The sequence below is a fragment of the Eptesicus fuscus genome, chromosome 8 (genome assembly GCF_027574615.1).
Source record: "Eptesicus fuscus isolate TK198812 chromosome 8, DD_ASM_mEF_20220401, whole genome shotgun sequence".
NCBI classification, from domain to species: Eukaryota; Metazoa; Chordata; class Mammalia; order Chiroptera; family Vespertilionidae; genus Eptesicus; species Eptesicus fuscus.
In genome coordinates this window covers 18,525,275-18,548,350 of record NC_072480.1, presented here as the reverse complement: position 1 = coordinate 18,548,350, position 23,076 = coordinate 18,525,275, and the positions used below count along the sequence as shown (strand labels likewise).

General features: G+C 42.0%; 2 protein-coding genes across 3 annotated transcripts in view; one reads left to right on the top strand and one right to left on the bottom strand.

Annotated features, from left to right (window-relative positions):
• Positions 1-20,537, bottom strand: part of TSC22D1 (TSC22 domain family member 1) — a 154,061-nt gene extending 133,524 nt beyond the window's left edge. For both annotated transcript variants that reach the window (XR_003619082.2, XM_054719816.1), the window contains exon 1: positions 17,449-20,537. Coding sequence is in view for 1 of the 2 variants with exons in the window: in XM_054719816.1 (XP_054575791.1) it covers positions 17,449-20,321 (2,873 nt within the window). In the remaining variant the exon portion in view is untranslated. The remainder of the gene's footprint in view (positions 1-17,448) is intronic.
• A 153-nt stretch (positions 20,538-20,690) lies between these two features.
• LOC129150086 (basic proline-rich protein-like) lies at positions 20,691-22,638 on the top strand. The gene is made up of 2 exons (XM_054720281.1): positions 20,691-21,042; positions 22,109-22,638. Exons 1-2 carry the CDS (start codon positions 20,691-20,693, stop codon positions 22,633-22,635), a joined length of 879 nt encoding a protein of 292 aa, XP_054576256.1. The 3' UTR covers positions 22,636-22,638.
• The last annotated feature ends 438 nt before the right edge of the window (positions 22,639-23,076 follow it).

The window sequence follows — 23,076 nt, the reverse complement described above, 5'->3', positions numbered from 1 at the left end:
CACATCGATGTTTCTCTTTGTCTTTCCCTCTCTCTTCCACTCTCTCTAAAAGTCAATGGGAAAAATATCCTCGGGTGAGGATTAACAAACCAACAAAAAAGAATGGAGACAACAAATACATAAAATACCTAGTTTGGACTTATCACATCTTCTCATGATCTTGACCCACCCTTTCTCCCTGGAACCTTACAACTGTTAAAAATTTCTAATAAAATATAACTGGTTGCACAAACATACAAATCCTGCTGTCATTTCACTGAATAACTGGTAAATAATGTTTGGTAGGTCCCCCAAAGAGGAAAATAACACAGTGATGATGAAGAAGAGCTTAGGAATCAGCCAAATCAGGAGTACCAACCAAAGGTAAGACATGGCTCTAAGCTTGACTCTAAAACAGAAGTTAAGGCAATCTACAGTGATAAAGCCCTTTAGGAGAGGAAGAAAAGTCCCCGACTACGGATAGCTTATCAGCATCTGAGCAATGGACAACACAGCGCTATTGTCAAAACCAGAAATTTTTCTCAATTCACTTCAACCACCCTGAACCAAAGCAAAACTCTTAAAAGAAACAAAAATCAAGCAAAAAGATAACTTAAAAATAAGCTTCTTTTTCCAAAATAAATTTGCTATTATATATTTCACTGAATACCATCTTTAAAAAGTAATTTTTAAAACATAAGAGTATTTCCTCAATAGGAATAGAACCCTTCACTGCTGAAAATGCCACAACAAAATTGTCTAAAAGGACAAAACTAAGAAAAAATTAATTTAATATTAAGCATAAGCAAAAACTTCCTTATGCAAGAAGGTGGTGTGAGTTATCCATTTCTTTAAAAAGAAATTAAAAACATCTGAAATAAGAGAAATCAGCTTCCCCTGATACAATTATTTGATTTACTATGTTGAGAAAGATAATTTAAAAAATATATCAAAGAAAATATTGAAGGAGAATATTTATTATAGTAAAATATGTAAATTAGTAATTGTCTACAAAATACCTTATAAAGAGTAACTAAGATGTCATTTATTCATCAGTAATTTCACTAAAAATAAAATTACTAATACTTACTTAAATTTTAGCATCTATTAAGGACTTAAAATTTTACTACTGAAAGTATCCTCAGCAATTTCTATTTGTAGAGAACTAGCTTTTATTTATAACATGTTATTAATTTCTTACAGAATAACCTCATTAGCCTGTAAGCTGGAAAAATGTGAAGCACTTATTTTACAACAGGAAAAAAGCAATATGGAGCAGTAAAGTGATTTGTCGACAGTTAAAAGATACAGTGGAGTCAGATATGACTAAAAAGATACTCTCTTTACATTTTCCAGTAGCTCAACCAATAATACTATCTGGAATCTTATGTTCATGCTTCCTTAAAGTAATATACCAAACATAATCTAACGTTCAACTGGTGAACATTCAATACCGTATCGTGTGTGTGTGTGTGTGTGTGTGTGTGTGTGTGTGTGTGTGTGTGTGTGTGTGTGTTAATTTCTAATCCCTACCTTGATGTCAGGCTATACAACTGATACTTTCCTAATGTTACACCTTACATGTCTCAGAATCCCATTTTATTTTCCTTCTTCTCCTTCATCTGCTTTGAGATGATAAAGCCAGCAAATCTAAGACTTAAAAAGAAAAAAGTCTAAAAAAGGACCAGAAATGCTATGTAAAACTATCCATACTCACACAAAAATTCCACATGGCTTTATTTTGTGACAATTTCAAGCAGTTTTGGAAGCTTTTACATTCCAGAGCTGTGTTCCAAAGGATCAGGTTAGCAGTGTTCAACTTCTGTATAAGCGGAGTGTTACCATATGTGGACTGGGTCCTTACCTCCTTTAGCTTTCCTATGAGGCCAAGGTCACTAGTTTAAAGCATTAGCTCAGACTGCAACCACAAAGAATGTGCCTCTATTTCTACCACTGACAGAAGAGGAGTTACTGAGTTCTCATTCCCCATATTAAGGAAGCAACTAGACATTCCAAGTCAAGTCACCACTTTCCTAAAACACAGTAGTGAACAAGCCACTACACAGCACAAAACCTAAGAGGGGCCTCCATTCCATAGCCAACTAAGTCCAGACTTCTCCATCTTGCCTTTAGGCTTTTCAAAGCAAGCCTTATCTTCTATATTCCTATATATAGACACAATCTCCTGCCAACTTAGACTATGTCCTAAGTTCTTTCCTATAAGTACTCCTTGTACCTTGAACCTTTTTTATGTGTTTTCTCTACTAAAATGACTTACTAATCCCCACAGCAATCAAACTCCTCTCAAATGTCACCTTCTCAAAAGCATGTGATCTTCATCTTCTAACTCCCAATACTGCTTTATTAGTATCTCTTAAAATTTACCATATCCTACTTTGTCATACTTTTCCCATTTGTTGGATTTCTATCCTGTCATTCCCTAAAATATTTCAAGCAGCTTACAAAAATAAACATAAGTATTACAAGAGAAAATAAATTATAAGTAGGTGAAAAAACTAAAGCAAAGGACCAAAAATAGAGGAGAATAATATATGGAACTTGTTACCTGTTATCTTTTTCTATGTATATGTACACACACACACTTATCCTTGAGTTCAACTATAGGTTCTCCTTAAGGACAGATAGGTCAAGTGGGTACTAGAACTATCAGGAGGAATCGCTTTGTAAATTATGTAAATGTTTCACCACTATGATGGACATCTGAAACTAATATTGAATGTCAACTGTAATTCAAAAACACATTTTTTAAAAGTATTTTTAATTAAAAATAAAAGGATAAAGATAGTACTGTGCATATAACTATTAAATAAATTACATACTTTCAAATACCTAGGAGACTTTGGAATCTAAGGGCAATTCAAAATGTGCTTTTAAAAAATTATATTCCTTTATATGTACACAATTCTCAAAATTTAAAAATGACAAGCTGTAAAAAAAAAAGGGCGCCAATATATAAAGAAATGTTTTGTGGCACTTCAATGTCAATAAAATAAACAAATTACTCACATTTAATGTCAATGATAGTATTAATGCTTTCCACATTTTAAATAAATCTATACCATTTCCTTTTTGATAGATACCTAGGAGTGCTCAGGAAAAAAATAATTCCTCCTCTATCCATTATCTGGAAGAGATTGGCAATAGAATCCAGTTGTATGAAAAGAAAGCAGGCAAAGGTGTCTATGACCACTAAATGTAAAGAACCCACCCTAAAATATTAGTTCACATCCACTTGGATTTCTTTTTACTACTATACATATTTGGGGCACATTTGCTTTGGATTAGATATGGAAAAACCCTATGAAAATATTAAATGGCAAAAAAATCCTACCTGAAGTTTATGACCACTTATTCTTCACACCTTTAAAACCATAGCTGTAGATAATAGCTTTTCTGGAAAATTAAGTTATATATTTTTCTTTCTTAAAATGAGAAGAGAAACACATTGCTTTAAGGAAGAAGCTGGGAAAGTGAATACAGACAGAATTTTTATAAACTGAGAAATTTGCTAACCAAAGGGTTCCTGTACCAAGTCATTTTACAGTGGAAATCACTACACCCTAATTTACTTCATTCATTAATAACAGAAAAACATAATTTCCTAACTGGTCTTTCCTGTTTCTAGGTGTACCCCCACTCCAGCACAAACTACAGATTCCTTTTATACCAATCTTCCTCAAACATCATTTAGTCAACAAGAGATAAGGGCCAAATCACTGCCCAATTCAATCTTCAGTCACTGCCTATCACTTCCTGAGACCAACTTAGTAAGTACAACTGTTGCTTTACTGATGCCCAGAATGTTTTTCTTACTTCCTCCCATTTTTATTCCTATTCTTCTGCCTGAAACATTCTCCTTCAACCCAAAACTTTCAAAACGTCAGTTCAAATAACACTGCTTTCCTGACCAATCAAAGGTCAATTTTATCCTATCTGTGAACTTTGAATGCCAATTCCTAATGCCATTTTGGAGACTACAGTTCCAATTCCAATCTAAGAAACATTTTATAGCACTATGTCTGAGAATTCACTTAGCCTCTCTGAACTTGTTCCTCCATCTATCATATAAACCAAGGGTTGAATGAGATCTCAAGATTTATAGCTCTAGTTTCTTAATTTCATAGTTCATGTAGTTTAAAACTGTTATTTTGCATTTGCATAGTCATATAAGTTTCCCACATATATGTTGTATACACTCCCTTTGAGGACAAGAATCGTGTTTGATTGAAGCTTTACTAGATATAATGATTTACACCTACTCAATATACCCATTTGATAGGTCAGTGAAGGGGAGACAGAGAGAATCTATATATACTAGAGGCCTGGTACACGAAATTCGTGCATGGGGCGGGGGGGGGGGGGGGCCCTCAGCCCACCCTGCACCCTCTCCAATCTGGGACCCCACAAGGGATGTCCGACTGCCCAATTAGGCCCGATCCCAGGATCGGGACTCATTGGGCAGTCGGACATCCCTCTCACAATCCAGGACTGCTGGCTCCCAACTGCTCACCTGCCTGCCTTCCTGATTGCCCCTAACCGCTTCTGCCTGCCAACCTGACCACCCCCTAACCACTCCCCTGCCAGCCTGATTGATACCTAACTGCTCCCCTCACAGCCTGTTTGCCCCTAACTGCCCTCCCCTGCAGGCCTGGTCACCCCCAACTGCTCTCCCCTACAGGCCTGGGTCCCCCCCAACTGCCCTTCTCTGCAGGCCCGGTCACCCCCAACTTCCTTCCTCTGCCGCCTGGTCACCCCTAACTGCCCTCCCCTGCAGGCTTGATCCCTCCCAACTGTCCTCCCCTGCTGGCCATCTTGTGTCCACATGGGGGCAGGATCTTTGACCACATGGGGCAGCCGTCTTGTGTGTTGGAGTGATGGTCAATCTGCATATTACTCTTTTATTAGATAGGTCAGAGGCCTGGTGCATGGGTGGGGGCCAGCTGGTTTGCCCTGAAGGGTGTCCTGGATCAGGGTGGGGGTTCCCTTGGGGCGTGGGGCGGCCTGGGCAAGGGGTCTGTGGTGGTTTGCAGGCTGGCCACACCCCCCAGCAACCCAAGCGGAGGCCCTGGTATCTGGGATTTATTTATCTTCTACAATTGAAATTTTGTAGCCTGGAGCGGAGCCAAGCCTTCTGCTCGCTCCGTGGCTGCAGCCATTTCTGTTGGGATTTATTTACCTTCTATAATTGAAACTTTGTAGCCTTAAGCGGAGGTCAAAGCAGGCCAGGGCTGCAGAAGCTTGGCTTCCTCCATCGCCGGGGGCAACCCTAGCCTCCTGCTCTCTCCAGCTCTGTGGCTGCCGCCATTTTTGTTGGGATTTATTTATCTTCTCTAATTGAAACTTTGTAGCCTTAAGCGGAGGCCTGGGCCGGCCAGGGTATGCGGAAAGCTTGGCTTCCTCCATCGCCGGGGAAACCCAAGCCTCCCTCCTGCTCTCTCCGTGGCCGCAGCCATCTTGGTTGGGTTAATTTGCATACTCACTCCTGATTGGGTGGTGGGCATGGCTTGTGGGTGTAGTGGACTGATGGTTAATTTGCATATTACTCTTTTATTAGCTAGGATAAAGCCTAAGCGACTGAACGACCGGTCGACGGGTGCTGTCATGCACACTGACCACCAGGGGGCAGATGCTCAACACAGGAGCTGCCCCCTAGTGGTCAGTGCGCTCCCACAGCGGGAGTGCCACTCAGCTCACTGACCCAGTGGCCCACCAGCCCAGTGGCAGCCACTCCCTCAATAGTCCTGCAGGTCTAATCTCCGGAGAACAGGCCAGGCACCAACGGACCAGTGCCGCTGGCATGATCCCAACAGCGCCACCGGCCTCCTGGAAGTCGTCCTTGGTCACTGTGGCCGCTGCCCCTCCCTAGACGCTTGGCAAGGAAGAAACAATATAAAAGCGGCCACCAGGTGGCTCCCAACAACCGGGCCAGCAAGGGCATATCACCACCCGCCCAGAAGGCCAATCACGTCCTGCCTCCCCACCCCCCTCAGGATGGGCACCAGATGCAGGGCTCATGGCTGGCGAGTGCCACTGCAGTGGTGGTGAGAGCCTCTCCCAATCAGGACTGACTGGGCGCAGCAGGGCCGGGATGAGCAAAAGCAGCAGGCGGCGCTGGACTGCTGGTTTCAGCCCAATCCCCACAGGCCACGCTGGGGGACCCCACCCGTGCATGAATTCATGCACTGGGCCTCTAGTTTAATATAATAGGTACAATATCATATCTGGAAAGAAATGAATCTTACTTCTTGTCTATCAAAACGGCTGTGCCATTTTGTGTATTGATAACAGGATAGCAAAGTATTTGGCAGTATTTATCTCCCTATGTTGGATGTTTGTAGGGTTTTTTTCTGCTACATGTCTAAATTCACTTATTCAAGAAATATTTCAGAAAATACTATGAACCAAGCACTATGGCATGAAGTGGAAATACAGATGTAAACTAGATGGGTAAGGTCCTTGCTCTCATGGAGTTTATATTCTTGAATACAAGAACAAGATTAGCATCCCCACCCAAATTTCCAAGATAAAAACAATAGTATTTAAGGATATAATGGGATAAGAAATATTTGCAGTTCCCAGTGCCTTCCAATGCACTTAAGTTGACTGAGGAAACAAAAAAATGCCTTGGTTCTAATCATGTGCTACAGAGGCAACAGACCACAAAAGTTAAGATCACAAACTCAGAACTTAAATTCCAGCTTAAGTCCCAGCCCTCACCTAGTAGCTATGTGACCTTGAGTAAGTTACTTAATCTCTGTATTCTTCAGTTTCTTGCCTGCAAAATGGGGATAAATAATGGTACTTAATAAATAATAAATAAGGTTGTCCAGAGAATTAAGTTGATATATGTAAAGTGAATATAAATACTATAATTTCAACTACTCCTACCACTATTACTATTACTATTATTACTAAACTGGTGTAGAGTCTGTCTATGAACAAGCTAAAATCAGTACATAACACAGAACAGCAACTCAGTATTTAATTACTGACCAAATAAATGAACCGAAGACTCAATTTCTTCCTCTGTGAAAAACGAACAAAAGCATCTTACTAACTTTTAAGACTGCTAGGACTCAAGAGGACATAATATATTTCAAAATGCTTTGTTAAAACAACCCCCTAAAATCACAGAAGAATAAGGTTTTCATTATTATCACCCCTAGACGTAATAGTAAAAATGCAATGCTAGACATTTCCATTGTACATTTATACCTTCAAAGTATTCCTAACAAGTCCAATATGTTGTTTGTTACCATGTGACTAAAGTCTAAGAAAGGTACTAAGAAAGCCTAACAACCAAAGAAATTCCTAACAAGTCCAATATGTTGTTTGTTACCATGTGATTATATACTAAGAAAGCCTAATAACCTAAGAATATAGATAACTAGATGAGCTAGGAGAAAATGAAGTCTCATAACAGTAAGCAATTTTATAATCAGTCCATCTACAATTTACTCAGAAAAAGAATACTCAGGCATATACACAGGGTATCAGGAGTTCCAACCTGAGAAGTGAACCGTTATACAAAAATAATCTGGGAGACCTGGAAAAATAAGAAGTTTCTGTCCTAAGAGGTGTAACTCCTTATGGCTCCAAGGATGAGAAAGAGCAATACCAATTCACCATGATCTAAAGATAATACTCAATAAAAATGAAGCCACAGTACATCTTCTCCTCAGTCAACACAAACATGGTTTTGATCCAGACAATCAAATTTAACACTATGTCCACAAAAAGTATAAGAAAACCTTCAGGGACTCTCAGAACTAGCCTCTGAGGATAATGCACTATCACATCAGATTCTACATTTTCCCTTCCCTAAAGGCCTCATCTTTTAATGAGTTTTACTCCCATTTAATGCCCATCTATAATCAATAAAATTTATTGCTAATTCTGATCACTGCCAAACCTTTTTCATGGTTCATCTGTTTTAACATAATCCAATACTTACTGGTTTAATAACAAGTAACTACAATAATCTAAGTAAAATAGATAAGCTAGGAATTTTAAACAAATAATTAACTCAAAGGTTACTAAACTGTTTAATAACGAAAACTCTCTTAACACAAAAAGTGTCATTTTATAAGCTAAATGTTTATATTTTCAACAACTGAAACTGCACCAAAGGATTTCAAAGGTAGCACTTAGATATTTAAGAATCATTATAAGCTAAATAGCTGACCCAGTCAAAAGTAGGTAAAGAATACTGACACTTTAATTTTAAAATAAATGGGCTTCTATTTTATTTTGTTTTGTTCAAGCTGGAGAAATTTCATTGGCATAAACATCAGTAAATACAAGACCAGCATAAACATAAAACAAAATGCTTGTTAAAAGCAGCAACTTCACATTGATTTTTTTGGCTCACAAACAGCCAAAAGTAATCAATTAATTCTCAATAATCTCTATTAAAGGAAAAAATAGTAGTATCACATGATCATATATAAAGAACTTATTTACCTTTCAAATATGTCACAAAAGTATTTTAAAACAATAAGTTGGCCTTCTCTTATGCCAATATTATAAATATTTTTCTTCATTTATTCATGAATAAATGAGTACCTACTGTAAGTACCTACAGTCTGAAACATAGTTTAGCTATATAGTAGCAAACCAAACATCCCCATCCTGAAGCTTAAAATCATCAAGCAGATAATCACGAAAAAAACAAAAATTATAAGCCATTGCCCTGACCACGGGGCTCAGTTTTTGGACTGCTGTCCCATACACCAAAAGGTAGCGGGTTCAATATCCGGTCAGGGCACATACCTAGATTACGGGTTCATTCTCTAGTTGGGGAGATTATGTGAGGTAACCTATCGATTTCTCTCTCTCACATCAATGTTTCTCTCCCCACCCCTGCCTTCCTCTCTCTCTAAAATCAATAAAAACATATACTCGGGTAAAGATTAAAATTTTTTTAATTAAAAAAATTACAAACTAAAATAAACATTGAACAATATTAACAGAAAACCTCAACTTAGATTGGTAGGTTAGAGAAGGCCTCTCAAAAAAGTGACAGTTAAGCTTTAAGAAGGAATAAAGGGGAGGTGATATAGGGGATGTTCAGGTATGGAACAGAATGTGCCAAAGCCTAGAAGAAAAAGAATACATGTAACTTAAGGAACTGAAGGACAGCAGTGGGAATGCAGAAAGTGAGGGAGAAAATGACACATAAGGCCAGAAGTAAACAAAAACAAAAGGTATTTCCTTAAAAGAAATGGAAGGCTTTTAAGGGGTTTTGGGTGAGTGATCTGAAAAGATTTCCATTTTAAGAATATCATTCTGACTACAAGATAAAATATTAGAGAAAGGCAACAATGTTTGCAGAATGCTAGTGAGAGGCCTTTACAGAGTAAGAAATTAAAATGAGGATGACTAAAGGAGAAAATTTGAGAAGTTAGGTAAAGTTTATAATCTGTTGAGATTGAGGCCTATAAGAATGCAAGTAGAGATATTATAAAGGCAGACTGATATTATCAATCAGTCAAAGCTAAGAGGAGAAGTGTGGGCTAGTGATATGCATTCAGGAGTTGAAAGCATACAGACTGTATTTAAAGCCATAGAACAGATGATTACCTGGGTGAAGGTAGTGGGAAGAGAACTCAGAAACCCAAAGAAGCTCCAACTCTGAGAGTCTGATGGAGGAAGTGAATCTGAAAGAGACTGAAAAGAAATGGCCAGAAACGTGGGAAGAAACTAAGGATACCATGGAAAGCAAGAGTGTTTCAGGAAGGAAATAAAACAAAGGTCAATTTGGCCTAATGTCATCAAAACGTCAAGATTTCCAGGTCAAACTAACTTGTAACAACAACAAATATAAGGGAGTGTAGGGGAGTGGGAAGAGACACAGACAGATGAGGAGGAGGACATTTTAATATATGTGACCCAAAAAAAAAATCATTATAAAATCTAAAACTCATAAATATTTCTTTAAAATAATGTAAACAGCCCTGGCAAGTGTGCCTCTGTCAGTCTGGTTTCGTCTGTGCACTGAAAGGTTGCTGGTTGGATTCCCAGTCAGGGCACATGCCTGGGTTACGGGCTCGATGATCCCCCAACCTCCTTCCCCACCCCGCAAAGTAGGGTTGTGCAGGAGGCAGCTGATCTGTTTCTCTCTCACATTCATTTTTCTTTCTTTCTCTCTCTCTTCCTTCCTCTCTCTAAAAATCAATTTTAAAAAAACCCTTTTTTGAAATAATAAAAATAAAATGTAAACATGCCTTAAATTTTTTCCCTCATGTAATCTTTCAATAAGCCATTAAAGCATATTCTTACCATGACATAGTCAACCCTAACAACACAGTGACATGGAAAAAAACCACTAGGATGCTAATATTGCAGGATCAGAACAGATCATGCTTTGCAGTTTCATATTTTTAAAACAAGCTTTCTAAACAAGAAATAAATATAATTGTTTTGCAATTCTGAAGCCATATTACAAAGACTGAATTCAAATTATTAGAAAATTAAAATGATTTTCCTGAAAAGATAATTTTCATATAACTTTCAAAAGATATAAAATTTAACATTAATTCATTTAACATTTGAATTTCTAATGCATCCAGGTACAGCACTGTGATGACTTTACCCACTTTTTTCTTGCCAAGAGCTCGCAGGTAAATGTTGGTATGTTCTATAACAACTTCCATTACTTGTACTAATACACACATCAATGAAGCCTCCCTTTTTTCATGTTTTCAGCCACTCTATTATTTATGGGCATCAGCATTACCTCTTCTTGTCTTTCTGAGTAGTAGTATCAGCACTAGATTTTTATTTTAAAAAAATGGCTTTTTATCCTAGCACTGCTTTACTGCTATGTGTGTAATCTCAAACAACTCCCTTGACCTCTCTAATAAACAAAATAAGCTTCAGTTTATTCACCAGTAAAATAGAAAAAAATTAATTCATAAGGCTGTTGAGATGGTTAAATGTGACAATAAATATTAACTGAATCTAATTCTAACATTTTAATCACTTCTGTGAATTGAAGTATTATTCTTATTTCTGTTAGATGTAAGCCAAGCAATTCCACTCTTAAAATTTACGTTATAAATTTTATAGCTCAAATCTTGGGGCAAATACTTTATTAAAATTCACAAAGTTCTTACATTTAATAATGTAGTATTCCACTGTTAAGATAGGTGTGAATAGTAAACACACATATTTTTACACTACTTTCCTAAAAATCCCACAAAAGTGTCAAAAGGGCTATTTTTTAAGATATAAAGATACAAGGTCACAAAAACTAAGAAAACAATAGCAACAAAAATTTGAAAGCTGGAAAACAGATGGCTGAGTGACAAATGACTTAGCAAAACAGTAGGAAATCAAATCTCTAGCAAATAGTGGAGAAAACTAAGAATAAACCCAATTTAAACTGTAAAATCCCCAAAAGATTCAGGAATTGGCAGTACCACACATAACATCTGATGTGGGATGAGAGAGAGTGAGTGCTAAAATAAGGACGATTTGTTTAAGTCTCTTTAAGCAACAAGCCCCACAGATCCCAAATGCCCCTCTCCAACCCAAACAAAAAAAAATGAAAATACATTCTGTGGAGAATATGAAACACAAGATCCCAAGACTGAGGAAATCAGGCACAGGAGTAGGCAGGAGAACATACTGAAAACAGAGTGAAGAAACATTTATGAGGATACTAAGACTCCTCAAGACTCTTTACCCCATTCTCCTCTCCTCTTCCCCCAAAATGTAGGTAAGGCCTTCATGCAAGAAGTCAAGAGCCTTCTATAGGGAATCTAACCTGCTAGGAGGAAATACCCGAAGACACTGATATCAAAAGTCTTCCAACCAAACAACCCAGCCTGGTTTACCACACAGTGAAGTTAAAAAAGACTTTCTAATCAGCATTTTATCCCCCTACTCTTACACAAACCACCAACCACCTAAGGTAAGGCTATAACTTGAAAAATAAAGACCAAAACAAATAAAAACTAAAAAAAAAAAAAAAAGCAGAAAGAAAGAAAGAAAAGTGGAAGATACATCACACAGGGAGGAAAAAAAATCCTTAAAACAAGACACCTATCATTTATATATTCATTATATTAGAGAAAGTACTATCGTTTTTAGAACAGGAAACTATTTAAAAGGAACAAAGACAAAAACAAAAGTTCTTGGAAATTAAATATATAATAAAGGAAAACTCAATAGAAGTAGAGCAAAAAAAAAGAGAGAGAGATGAAAAATAGGAAAGAAAATTCGAAGACTGGTCAAGAAGGTCCATTATCCCAATAAGAGGAGTTTGAGAAAGAAAAAAAGAAGGGGAAGGGGAAAATGGAAAGAATCATTCAACCTCATTCAAGAAAATAATCCCAGGATTAAAAAGATGCTTCCAGACTGAAAGGTCAGGTCAAGTACTCAGCACCATGGATGAAAAGAGACCCACACTAGAACATTCTTGTAAAATTTCAGAACTCTGGAAACAAGTACAATCTTTAGAGCTTTCAGAGATTTCAATAATGAGAGAGAAGGAAGGAGAGGAAACAAGGGGGAAAAAAGAAAGGAAAAACGAAACACATACAGGTCACACACCATATATAGGAGGAATCAAAATGGCTTCAAACTCCTCAAAAGCAATTTGGAAGCTAAATATCAACGGAACAAAATTATAAAATAACACAATTTCCCATCTGGTATTCTTTACCTAACCAAAGAATAAAATAAGTGTTAAAGTAAACTAAAGCAATTTTAAAACATCAAGTAAACCAAAAATAAACACTACATGGGTCACTGCAAAAATAGAGATCCAACCACAGAAGAAAATGAAGGGAATCCCATGATAAAAGTTGTGTACCAAATCTACAGGGCGATCGGTCCATAATGGAGGTCAGAGGGATTTTAGAGACTTCCTCAGGAAGATAAAACTGATAACAATACCTGATATGTCTCAACATCTTGAAAGGCATCTGATGGAAAGTTGAATTAGTCACAACTATTGATATACAGATATATAACTAAGAATTCCTTATTAGCTCTTTAGTCTCCTACACTTAAATATAAACAGACAACCAAGAATTACTGGACACCTAATAAAAGGCTCTATCACAAAAGGTGAAGCCCAAAACATACAAAAATGGGCAAAAGGCACTTGAAGGAAACAGACTATGCTGATACAGGAAATCTTGGTGGGGAGGAGAGGGGGAGGAAAAACTCACAAACAGTTCTATATGCTAAAGAGTACATAGAAATATATATACTACATACACTAGTATACTATATTTACTAGACAGCTGGGGTGGGATGAAAGAAGGCAGGCAAGTGCAGGGCATTGTACAGGAGAAGAAAAGTAATCATGTTTTACAGGAATACTGAATAATCAACAGTGATATAATCATCATAACTATTAAGAGGAAGGAATACTGCTCAGTACGTAATGACAACAAAGTGAAATCTTCATTTTTCTACCCAAGAAGCTAATAAGGCCAAAAACAAAAGAGCTATTTTATTTAACACATACTTATGTAGGACATATGAGTTAGACACAGTTCTAAGGGCTTTCCAAATTCCTTTAATTCGTATAACAAACCTATGAATTAGGTACAACTAATCCCTATGTTTTAAAATGAGTAAATTGAGACACAGAGTTTAAGTAATCCAACGTTACATAAAACTAGTAACTGACAAACCTAAGCAGTCTAATTCCAGAGTCCATGCCTGTACTCAATACAAGTTATTTAGAGACTACAGGTATTATCACAATAATCACTTATAGAAGGTGAAAGTGATTGCTTCTGGAAAAGGGAAAATGGAAAGGAAGGGGGCAGGAAGTTTTTGTTTTGATAGCCATGTAAATTATTTGACTCTTTGTTTGGTACACCCTAAATAAAATTAAAACTTATAATTTAGGCCCTAGCCGGCTTGGCTCAGTGGATAGAGCGTCGGCCTGCAGACTGAAGGGTCTCAGGTTCGATTCCGGCTAAGGGCACATGCCCAGGTTGTGGGCTCCATCCCCAGTGTGGGGCGCGCAGGAGGCAGCCGATCAATGATTCTCTATCATCATTGATGTTTCTATCTCTCTCTCCTTCTCCCTTCCTCTCTGAAATCAATAAAGAAATATATTTTTTAAAAAAACAAACTTATAATTTAGTATTTCACAGTTAATGTATTTAGCTGATGCTACCATCCTCTAAAATAGGCAAAATGAATATAACTCCTATTTTATAAATAATTCTCATTTCTCTTAATAAATATTTGAGGGCCTACTGTATAACAGGCACTATATTTAGGTCAATATCAATTCACCTCAAGGAATGTTGAGGTAAAAGATGGTACAAAAAGCAAATCTTATTCATTTTCAATTCGTTGCATAAATTATATGATCCTGCATCTCTGACATATGACAGTATAAAATTTAAATCATGATAGAAAAGGCATAGAAAGGTCTGCTCATTAACTTGTTCAAAAAATATTTAGTTCTTGCCCTGGAGGAACTCAGTCTTGTGGGAAAGATAAGTAAACATAAATTGAATGTGTGTAGTGCCTATACAGAAGAACACCAAAAGTGCTAAGGAAACAACATTCCTTGGGTAAGGAGAATGCTTCAGAGGGAACATCTGGGCTGTCTTGAAGAATGAATAGAAGTTTGAATAATTTCACATAAGAGGCTATACTAATAATCAGAAAACACAAAAATATATAAATATATATATATATATCAGTGTCAAATACCTCTATCTTTCCCTGTGTTGAAAAGGTAAGTTCATGCCAAAGACTAAAATAAGAAAATACGACCTTTTTAATGAGAATTACTTTAAAAACAAGATATGTAATCTTACTGTCTGATCCATGTTTCTAATGTTTATAGTCCCTCCTAGCGACCAAAAAGCATTTCCACATGTCTAATAAGCATTTTAAAATTTAAAGTATTAAGAGTGTTATTACAAAAGATTACTGAAGAATAACTACCCTTGACTTGTCCTACCACCCAAAAGTTTGTTAACATGTTTTTTAAGTCATAATATTTAAATTACAATGTACCACTTTTTCCCATGAGAGACAAACAGGTGACCAAGCCCAGAATATGCAAGTGACACAGAAACTAATGAGAAGAAAAGAGAAAAATCATTTTTTTAATCATTATCACTTTTTTTCTCTTGTAGATATTCTCAAATTTCCTTCCAAGTGCAATTTAAATAAAACATTTCTTTTTCCCAACTATAGTGACAAAAGAAATAATCTGTAGCCAAACACAATAAAGAAAATAATATATATATTTATCCTTTCTGACCTTTAGAGTATTTTAGGGATGAAACATTTCATTTTTCAGAATTTAAAAAATAACTTTGAAAGAAAAATGTTCCAGGTTTGATGACTTCATTTTGATGTTAACAAAAGCTCAAATGTGTAGTAAATTCAAATCAGTCAACTCAAGTTACAAAATTTACCTTAACAATATTTAAGTTACCAACATTTAATCAGATTTCTCAGTATCTCTTTATGTCCCTTTAATTCCAAACCTTTCTATACCATAATTTGTGCCTAATTAATCTTTATCCAGTTACTAAATGGAAAAATTAATTTTGTACTAATACCTTAAACTGGGACTCGATCCCTACAGTTAAAAACCTAGTTGAAGGTAGCAACATCTGACTTTAATTGTCGGGAACAGCAATTTGTGGGAAGCTCTCTCATGCCCAACCACCAGGAGGAAAAAAAGGGAAAGTCATGCCAGGAGACCACAAATGCTAATTAACAAAAATCATGGCAGGTTTGAATTCAAAATACAGTATGTGGTTTTCATTTATATATTTCACCGGTCTTCCATTTCTCTAAATTTACCATCCATATAATACACCTAGTTTTATAGGGACTTCACCCTTTAGATTTAGAAAACATTAATATCTGGGGCAAATAATTCTTTAAAGTTATAGGTGAATATTAGCAATTACAGATGAGTATTAGCATATGATAAAATTAAAAGTTTAACAATAATTATAATAGGCTATTAAGAAAACTACCTCCTACAAAAGATCTATCTTTTAAAGTGCAGTTTTGTATATGGTACAGAATACATTTGGTCAGATAACAATATTTTAATTATATGACTATTAGAAAAATAATGAAAATCTTGAAAATAAGATTTTAAATAAATTCAATAAACCACGCCTTTACCTTCTTTTAAGTAACTAAAATATCATGAAAACCTGACTGAAACACTTGGTCTTTTTCTAAAACTGCAATCTTTTCAAATATCCCCAATTCTTCCAAAGTGAAAACCCCAAATATACATTTAGGATATAAATGTTCCAACTGGTTTAATGAAAATTCAATCACAAAAGCCTCCGACTAAAACTAAAATAATTAAATGTCTTTCAAGCTTACAGTTCCCACAGTGAAAATGTATAGCCTTTGTCATAACTCCTTTGATATTATTTTGATCAAGATTAGTCAGTCAAATCTGTGAAAACATTTCTTTAAAGTCAACTTAGTTTACAGCAATTTAGAATCATGAGAGACTTCACAACTATTCTGGCTAGTGGGCTTTAAAGACATAATTTAATTCAGTAAGTGTGATTAGCACACTAGTTCCAATTCAATTAAGAAAACACTAGTTTAATAATATATTTTAGGCTTTATGGGGGTTTTTTTATAAGGGAAGAAGGGAACAGGTGGAGTAGATTAGCAAAACAAAGTCTTATTCCCATGTCTCTATAAATGCAACCCCCCAAGACTTACTTTCTTTACTCTTAAAATGGCTACCTCGATCTACCATGCAAAAAGCAAAAATGTACAGCATACTACCATAAAAATAAACCTGGCTATTTTGACAGTGTATGCCCTCCTCCCCCACCAAAAAAAAAAAAAAAAACTTCTGAAGATTCCCATTCCTCCTTCACTGTTCAGACAAAATGAGCATAAAATAAGTACACAAAGTTGATTAATTACAGTATGAAAGCAATCTATATAACCCAGATCAAGTCATCTTTCCTATAATGTCTGACTTAGGAAAAGCAGGTAACAGTATCTTTCACAGACTAAGATAAACATAGAACTGAAAAGGATTGTCCAGTCTAGGAAGGGAGAAACAAATGTGGGAACCACACCCCTCCCAAGAGAAGATGGTAAGGATTTTAGTAATTCAAAAGAATAGATTGACTGTTATATGGGTTAGCAAAAGTTAAGTTTCTGTTCATAATCTTTAAAAAAGCATTTTATAAATAAAAACCACTTAGTGCTCCCAAACCTATTCTTAATGATCAATAACTATTCTTTCAAATGTTTACATATTACTTACACCATTTCCTATCCACTCTGAAACCATTCCATAACACTCTTGCTCTAGAAAACATCACAAAAATGAATTTTCACATACAAAAGTGAAAAAAAAATGCTTTAGACTAACTTGTGCATATATATATATACATAGCTACTAAATACACTCTGAATCCGTTGAATGTCTGCAGAAATAGGGCATGATCTTACCTCTCATCCTCTCCATCCACCAGGGGTGTCGTCAGCGGTAGCACCTTCAACGGGAAAAGAGAAGCAGAGGCTGCTAGGCTGCTGCTACTCCCATCTGAAACTGCTGACATTCCCCCACTGTCACCACTGATAGTCTGAGGTAAGCCAACTAAAGAGGGTTCCGCTGGGCGCCTGGCATCTTCAATTTGGCTTCCAATTGCCTGAGCTAATGATTGTGCAGAGAACTGAGAACTTAGTGATATCTGTTGTGCCAAAGGCAAATTTATATTAGTTGCTATCAAGGGAGGTTGACTAACACTTTGAACCACACTACCATTTTGAGTGGCAGGGGTTTGTGCTATATTCTGTGGTGGAACCAAGTTTGTTGGAACAGAAGGCATCGCAGAAGGACCAGCTGAACTAACCTGATTTGTAACAGAAATACTACTAGCAGAGGGTACAGGACTAACTGCAGGCAACTGCTGTGAGACAACTCCTTGAGCTACTGATTCTACTCCTTGTGGCTGGGGAGGCACAGTTAACAATGTACTTTGGGGTGCAATGACCAATTGTTGAGGAAGGCTTGAAGCACTAGTTTGAATTCCCTGATGAATAACCGCAGTTTGAGCAGGTGGAATTATTTGTGAAGATGGAGGAGCACCTTGCTGAACAACTGAAGGTGTGACTTGGGAAGAGACCTGCTGCATTGCAGTGGGTACGTTTGCTTGTTGAACAACACTTGCAACTTGACTGCCAGTAGGTACAGCAGATACTGCCGTTTGAACCTGGCCAACAGGCTGGCCCGATGCCCCTGCAGGTTGTGCTTGGACTGCTGGGGGCTGCACTGGCAACTGGATACTCTGTGGCTGAACCATAGGAATCAACGTGGTTCCTCCTCCCACTCCTGCAGAACTGGGCTGACCAGAGGGCACTGCTGTTTGAAGAATCGGCTGCTGCTGCACATACTCCGAAGTAGGAATCTGAGTCACTGGTTTACCATGACCTGGAGCCATCTGTGTGGAAACCATCGGTTGCTGTCCATATTGTAACTGCTGGGGTGGTGCCCCTGGAAGGGGAGCTTGCACAGGAGGAGCCGTCTGAGAATATGGCAGTTGGGGTTGAGCCAAACTAGAAATGGAAGGCTGCTGACCTAAAGCTGAAGTTACCCCCACATTAACAGGTGATGGTTGGAGACCAGGTGCAGCACTGATAGTGGCTTGTAGAGGTACTGGCGGAACACCTTGCTTTTGCTGATAGCTCAGTTCTTGAGACGGTAATTGTACTTGTGAGATCTGTGGCTGAGAGACGTTCTGTGGTACACTAACTGCCGGAATACTCTGTGGACCGGGGCTACTGAAATCCATCTGCTGAAGGGCCACACCTTGAAGAGCTGGTTGTGGCTGCGGCTGCGGCTGCACCACCGCAGTCGGGGCTCCCATCTCTCCGCTGCCCACACTTTCCGTGTAGTGACTCAGTGTGCTGACACTACTGCTCACCGAACTCCCACTGGTGCTCTCCCTCTCAGAAGTCACTTCTACTGGGTTTTGTTTTACAGTTTCCACCACCTTATTTATAACCACACCTTCTGTAACAGGTACAGCATTTTCTTTTTCATAGAACTCCGTGCAAGTCCATCTACCTTTCTTGAAGGGTTCAGAACTAGCATCTAACTTCACAACTCTGAACCTTGAAGTGTTAACTGTTGGTTGTTGCTGCTGACTTGAAACGGATCCCGCAGTCATCCCTGCAGCTGCATTAGGGACACTGTTAACAACAGCCGAGGAAGAAAGAGTACCATTGCCCATGCCACTTAAGATATTCACATTAACACTGCTGTGAACTCCAGGCCCAACACTCCCGCTAACAGCACTAGGAATATTGCTTGTATTTATGTTAGCGTTATCAAGCACGCTGCTTGTCACATTAGGATTAAAACTACCCACAGCAGCAATGTTAACATTATTCACTGTATTCGTGCCAGCGGCAGAATTTATACCTATACTGCCGGCAGTACTGGGAGCATGGATGTTAGTCATTACAGATGCAGGTGAGCCACCCGATGATACAGCAGAAGTTGGTGCCGCTGGTACAACACTGTCAGAGCTTCCAGTTGTAGAGAGCTTTCTGGATAGTGGGCTTGGGGGTGGCCCTCCAGGAATGGATGTACTGGCCACAGCAGCATGGGAAGGATGGTGGTGCCCGTGGTGGAGGTGGTGCCCGTGATGAACGTGATGGTGGTGATGGAGGTGGTGTGGATGAGCATTCCCGTTGATCACAACATTCTGCTGTGGAAGGTGAGGCAAATGAGGCTGAGGAAGGTGGGGCTGGTTGGGAGAGACTGCCCCAGGTGTCTCGGCTTCCTGGAAGTTATTCAGTGTCTCTTCGGAGGAGCTGCGTTCAGGTTCTCCTAAGTCAGTAGCCCTGGAGAGCGACACATCAAGGATCTCTGAAGACGACAGGTCTTCCGTGTGAGATTCATCCAAATCATCATAGCTCTCCGTGTCCTCGGCTATACTGTTGTTAGAGCTCATGCTGGCAGAGATCTGAGCCGGGGTAACGCTAGTGATCTGGAAGCCACTTTTCTTTTTCATTTGAGTTCCGCCTGGTGCGAGAGGCGGTGTCTGCAGCTGAGCCTGCGAAAGGAGGTTCAGGCTTTGTGGAGGCGGAGGCTGCGGTCCCAGCGCACAAGATGCTGCAGGCGGTGGCGGCTGGAGCAGCGACGGGGGCGGAAAATCCTCGGAAGATGTGGCATTACTACCGGCGCCGGTACCTGCTGCATTGAGGGCAGAGGCGCCGCCGCTGCCCCTTCTAGGGAACAGTGCCGGGTGCGCCATCTTCCTAGCGCTCACGTCTGCAGCGGTCGCGGCGGCGGCGGACTCAGGCGGCTGATGCATTGTGTTGGGTACGGGGGGCGGAGGAGGCGAGTGCAATTTCCTTCGGCTCGGTAATCTTTGTATGCAAGACGCCGGGGAGGAAAACGGGCCCGGCGCTCCGCCCGGCGTGAGCCCTCCTCCTCCTCCTCCTCCGCCGCCGCAGGCACTGGCCGCTCCTGCCTTCGAGGGCGAGCTTCGGGAAGGGAGGATGAACGAGGGTGAACAGGGCGGGCGGGGACCCGAAGAGGGGACCCCTTCAGTCCTTCACCATTCACTTTCCCCTCTAGTCTCACACCCCCCTTTATATGCCGCTTCACGTGGGGTGCGGGGCAGGAGGGAGGGGGAGGCCAGGGGCGGGGGAGACGGGAGAGGGGTTGGGAAAACCCAGAAATGCCCACCTTCTCCGGACGACTCGGAAGCTACCGCAACCCCTCCTCCCGCTGCCCTGGCGGCGGCCGCAGCAAAACCCTCCCGATCGCGCTGCACGGAGGCAGCGCGGAGCGAGTGTCGCCTTCCCCTCGCCGCCCCCGGCGCCGCCGCCGCCGCCGCCGGCGAGCAGCGAGCTCAGTGTCGCTCAAACCTGCCCTCCGGGCCCCGCAGTCCCCGCTCGGCCCTCCCCCCACGCCCCGCGGACCCTTTCAAACCCCCTGGGCTCGCGGTGGCTGCTCCGGGAGGAAACGCTGGCCAAGGCTGGTGGAGCCGCGGCGACGAGGCTCCGAGCGGGGCGGCGGCGGGGCGCCCGGTACGGTGAGCCCAGCAACGAGGCGCGGGCGGGCGCGCAGAGACGCCGGGTCCTCGCGGAGCACGGCCGGGGTGCGGCGGCGGTGGCAGCGGGCGCTCAGGGACCGCTCCATCACTGGCAGCCATGGAGCCCGAGCATTTTCCTCCCTCGGGGCAGGCGCCTCGGCGGGGCACACGTCCTCGAGGAGTCCGGGGCCGGCGCCGAGCCTCCCCGAAGGGCGGCGAGACGTGCGCTAGCGCGGAGGGTGCGAGCCGCTCTCGTCCTCTTCCTCCGCAGCCGGCCGGTCCTCACCCCGCTGCTCCCGCGGCCCGGGCGGGAGGGGCCGCAGGCGGCGGCGGCGGCGGCGGCTCCTCACTCGGCGGCGTTGGTGGCCAGACGGGCTGGTGCAGCGACTGCAGCCGATGCCGTTCAAAGGAACGAGAGGCGGGGTGGGTCGGTGTCGGCACACGGGGCGGGTGAGTGCCGCGGGAGGGCAACGGGCGGGGAGGGGGCGGAGGTGGTTGTTACTAGTGCTCTTCTCCGGCTCCACGGTATCCCCCGGTCTCTCGCGGCGTCGGGAGAGGAGGGACCAGCGCCCGAGCGCAGGAGGAGGAGGAGGGGCGAACGCCGGCCGGAGAAGGCGGCGGCGGGGGGGAGGAGACCGGCCGCGGAGGGAAGATGGCGTCTGCGCATGCGTCCGGGCGCCGCAGACATAAAGCCGGGTCCGGCGGCGAAGGAGGCGACGGGTGTTCGGGCCTCGGCTGGTGCCCGGCGTCCTGACGGAAATTGCCGAAGGCTGGCGGAGGCGCCGAGGCCCGGGGTGGGGGTGGGGCACTTCGCCGGGGAGCGAATCGGGTGGGCCCGTGAGACCGCCCGAGTGGGGGTGGGGCGGGATGCGGGGCGCGCGCGGGTGAGGTGTGTCCGCTCTTTCTCACACGCGGCCCTCGCGCGCGCGCGGGCGGGCGGGCGGGCGGGCACGCGGCAGGCTGGGGAGCGTGGCGGGGAGGTCGCCGGAGCCGGCGTCGGGTGTGCGCGCCCTGGGAGGTGTCCTCCCCTGCGGAATGGATAATGAGGCTTTTCTCCGCAGCAACAGCATCACGAGTTCCAGTTCCCAGGAGCCCGCCGCCGCCGCCGCCGCCACGACATGAGTCAGGCTTTCTTCGCGCGTGGCGGAGCCCTCCTCGCGGACCCCGCCGCACCTGGGCTCCGCCCCGGCCCCCTCGCAGGAGGATGCCCCAGCGCCGGGAGCTGCGGGGTCCGCCGAAGGCCGGTGGCTCCTCTCGCTGGGCGCTGCCTTTTGTGTGGTGCAGTGGCGGCTGCCATGCGGTCCCTCGCCCTTCGCCCGGCGGGGGCCGGCCCGCCGCGCAGACGCTGCCGCGGTTCGCGGTTAACTGCCCGGGCTCCCCCGGGTGGGTTCCCGGAGCTGGCGTGCCTGGCAGACGCCCTGACCTGCGGGGAGAAGCCGCCTGGCTCCGGCCGCTCACCGACCTCCACAGGTGGAGCTCCTCTCCGGCCGGGCACGGCTTTTCACTGCATTGTCCCGGCTGCAGCCCCCACCGGTTTGACTTAAGGAAAAGCGGAGGCCTAGGCAGGGTGGCCGCCCGGGGTCCGTGAGAAGTGAAGTCTGCTTTTTAGGAAAGAGCCAGTGGCACTTCGAGTTTAAAAACAAACACCTGCCTGGGTCTGGGCGTATTTCTACAGAAGCACTGCTGCCTTTGATTGGAGGCAATGTAGTGAAGTTGCTTCCCTGGCATTAACATGTTAAAACATTCTATATCTAAGCATTTTTTATTATTATTATTATTATTTGCTAGTAGGCGAAAATGTATTTCTGGCCCGGGAATTTAAAAAAATAATAATAATATGGCAAACCCTAGAGAGAATTTTTTTTTTTTTAACTAGGTTCTAAGTTGGGGGACCTGATTCAGGAACTTTCGCAGACTAACATCTACAGTTCTCTCAGAGGCGCTTGTTAAAGCGTAAACCGCTATAGTCTCGTGCAGAATCGGGACAGACGTAGTTGTCACATCAACTTGTAGCCTTTAGGTTTCTCTA

What these genes read in the sequence shown, in the direction of transcription:
- LOC129150086 (XM_054720281.1), top strand. Translation starts at nt 20,691, where the DNA reads ATGCCCACCTTCTCCGGACGACTCGGAAGCTACCGCAACCCCTCCTCC. An exon ending in GGGCGGCGGCGGGGCGCCCG is followed by an intron (nt 21,043 to 22,108) that starts GTACGGTGAGCC and finishes TTTTCTCCGCAG; the next exon opens with CAACAGCATCACGAGTTCCA.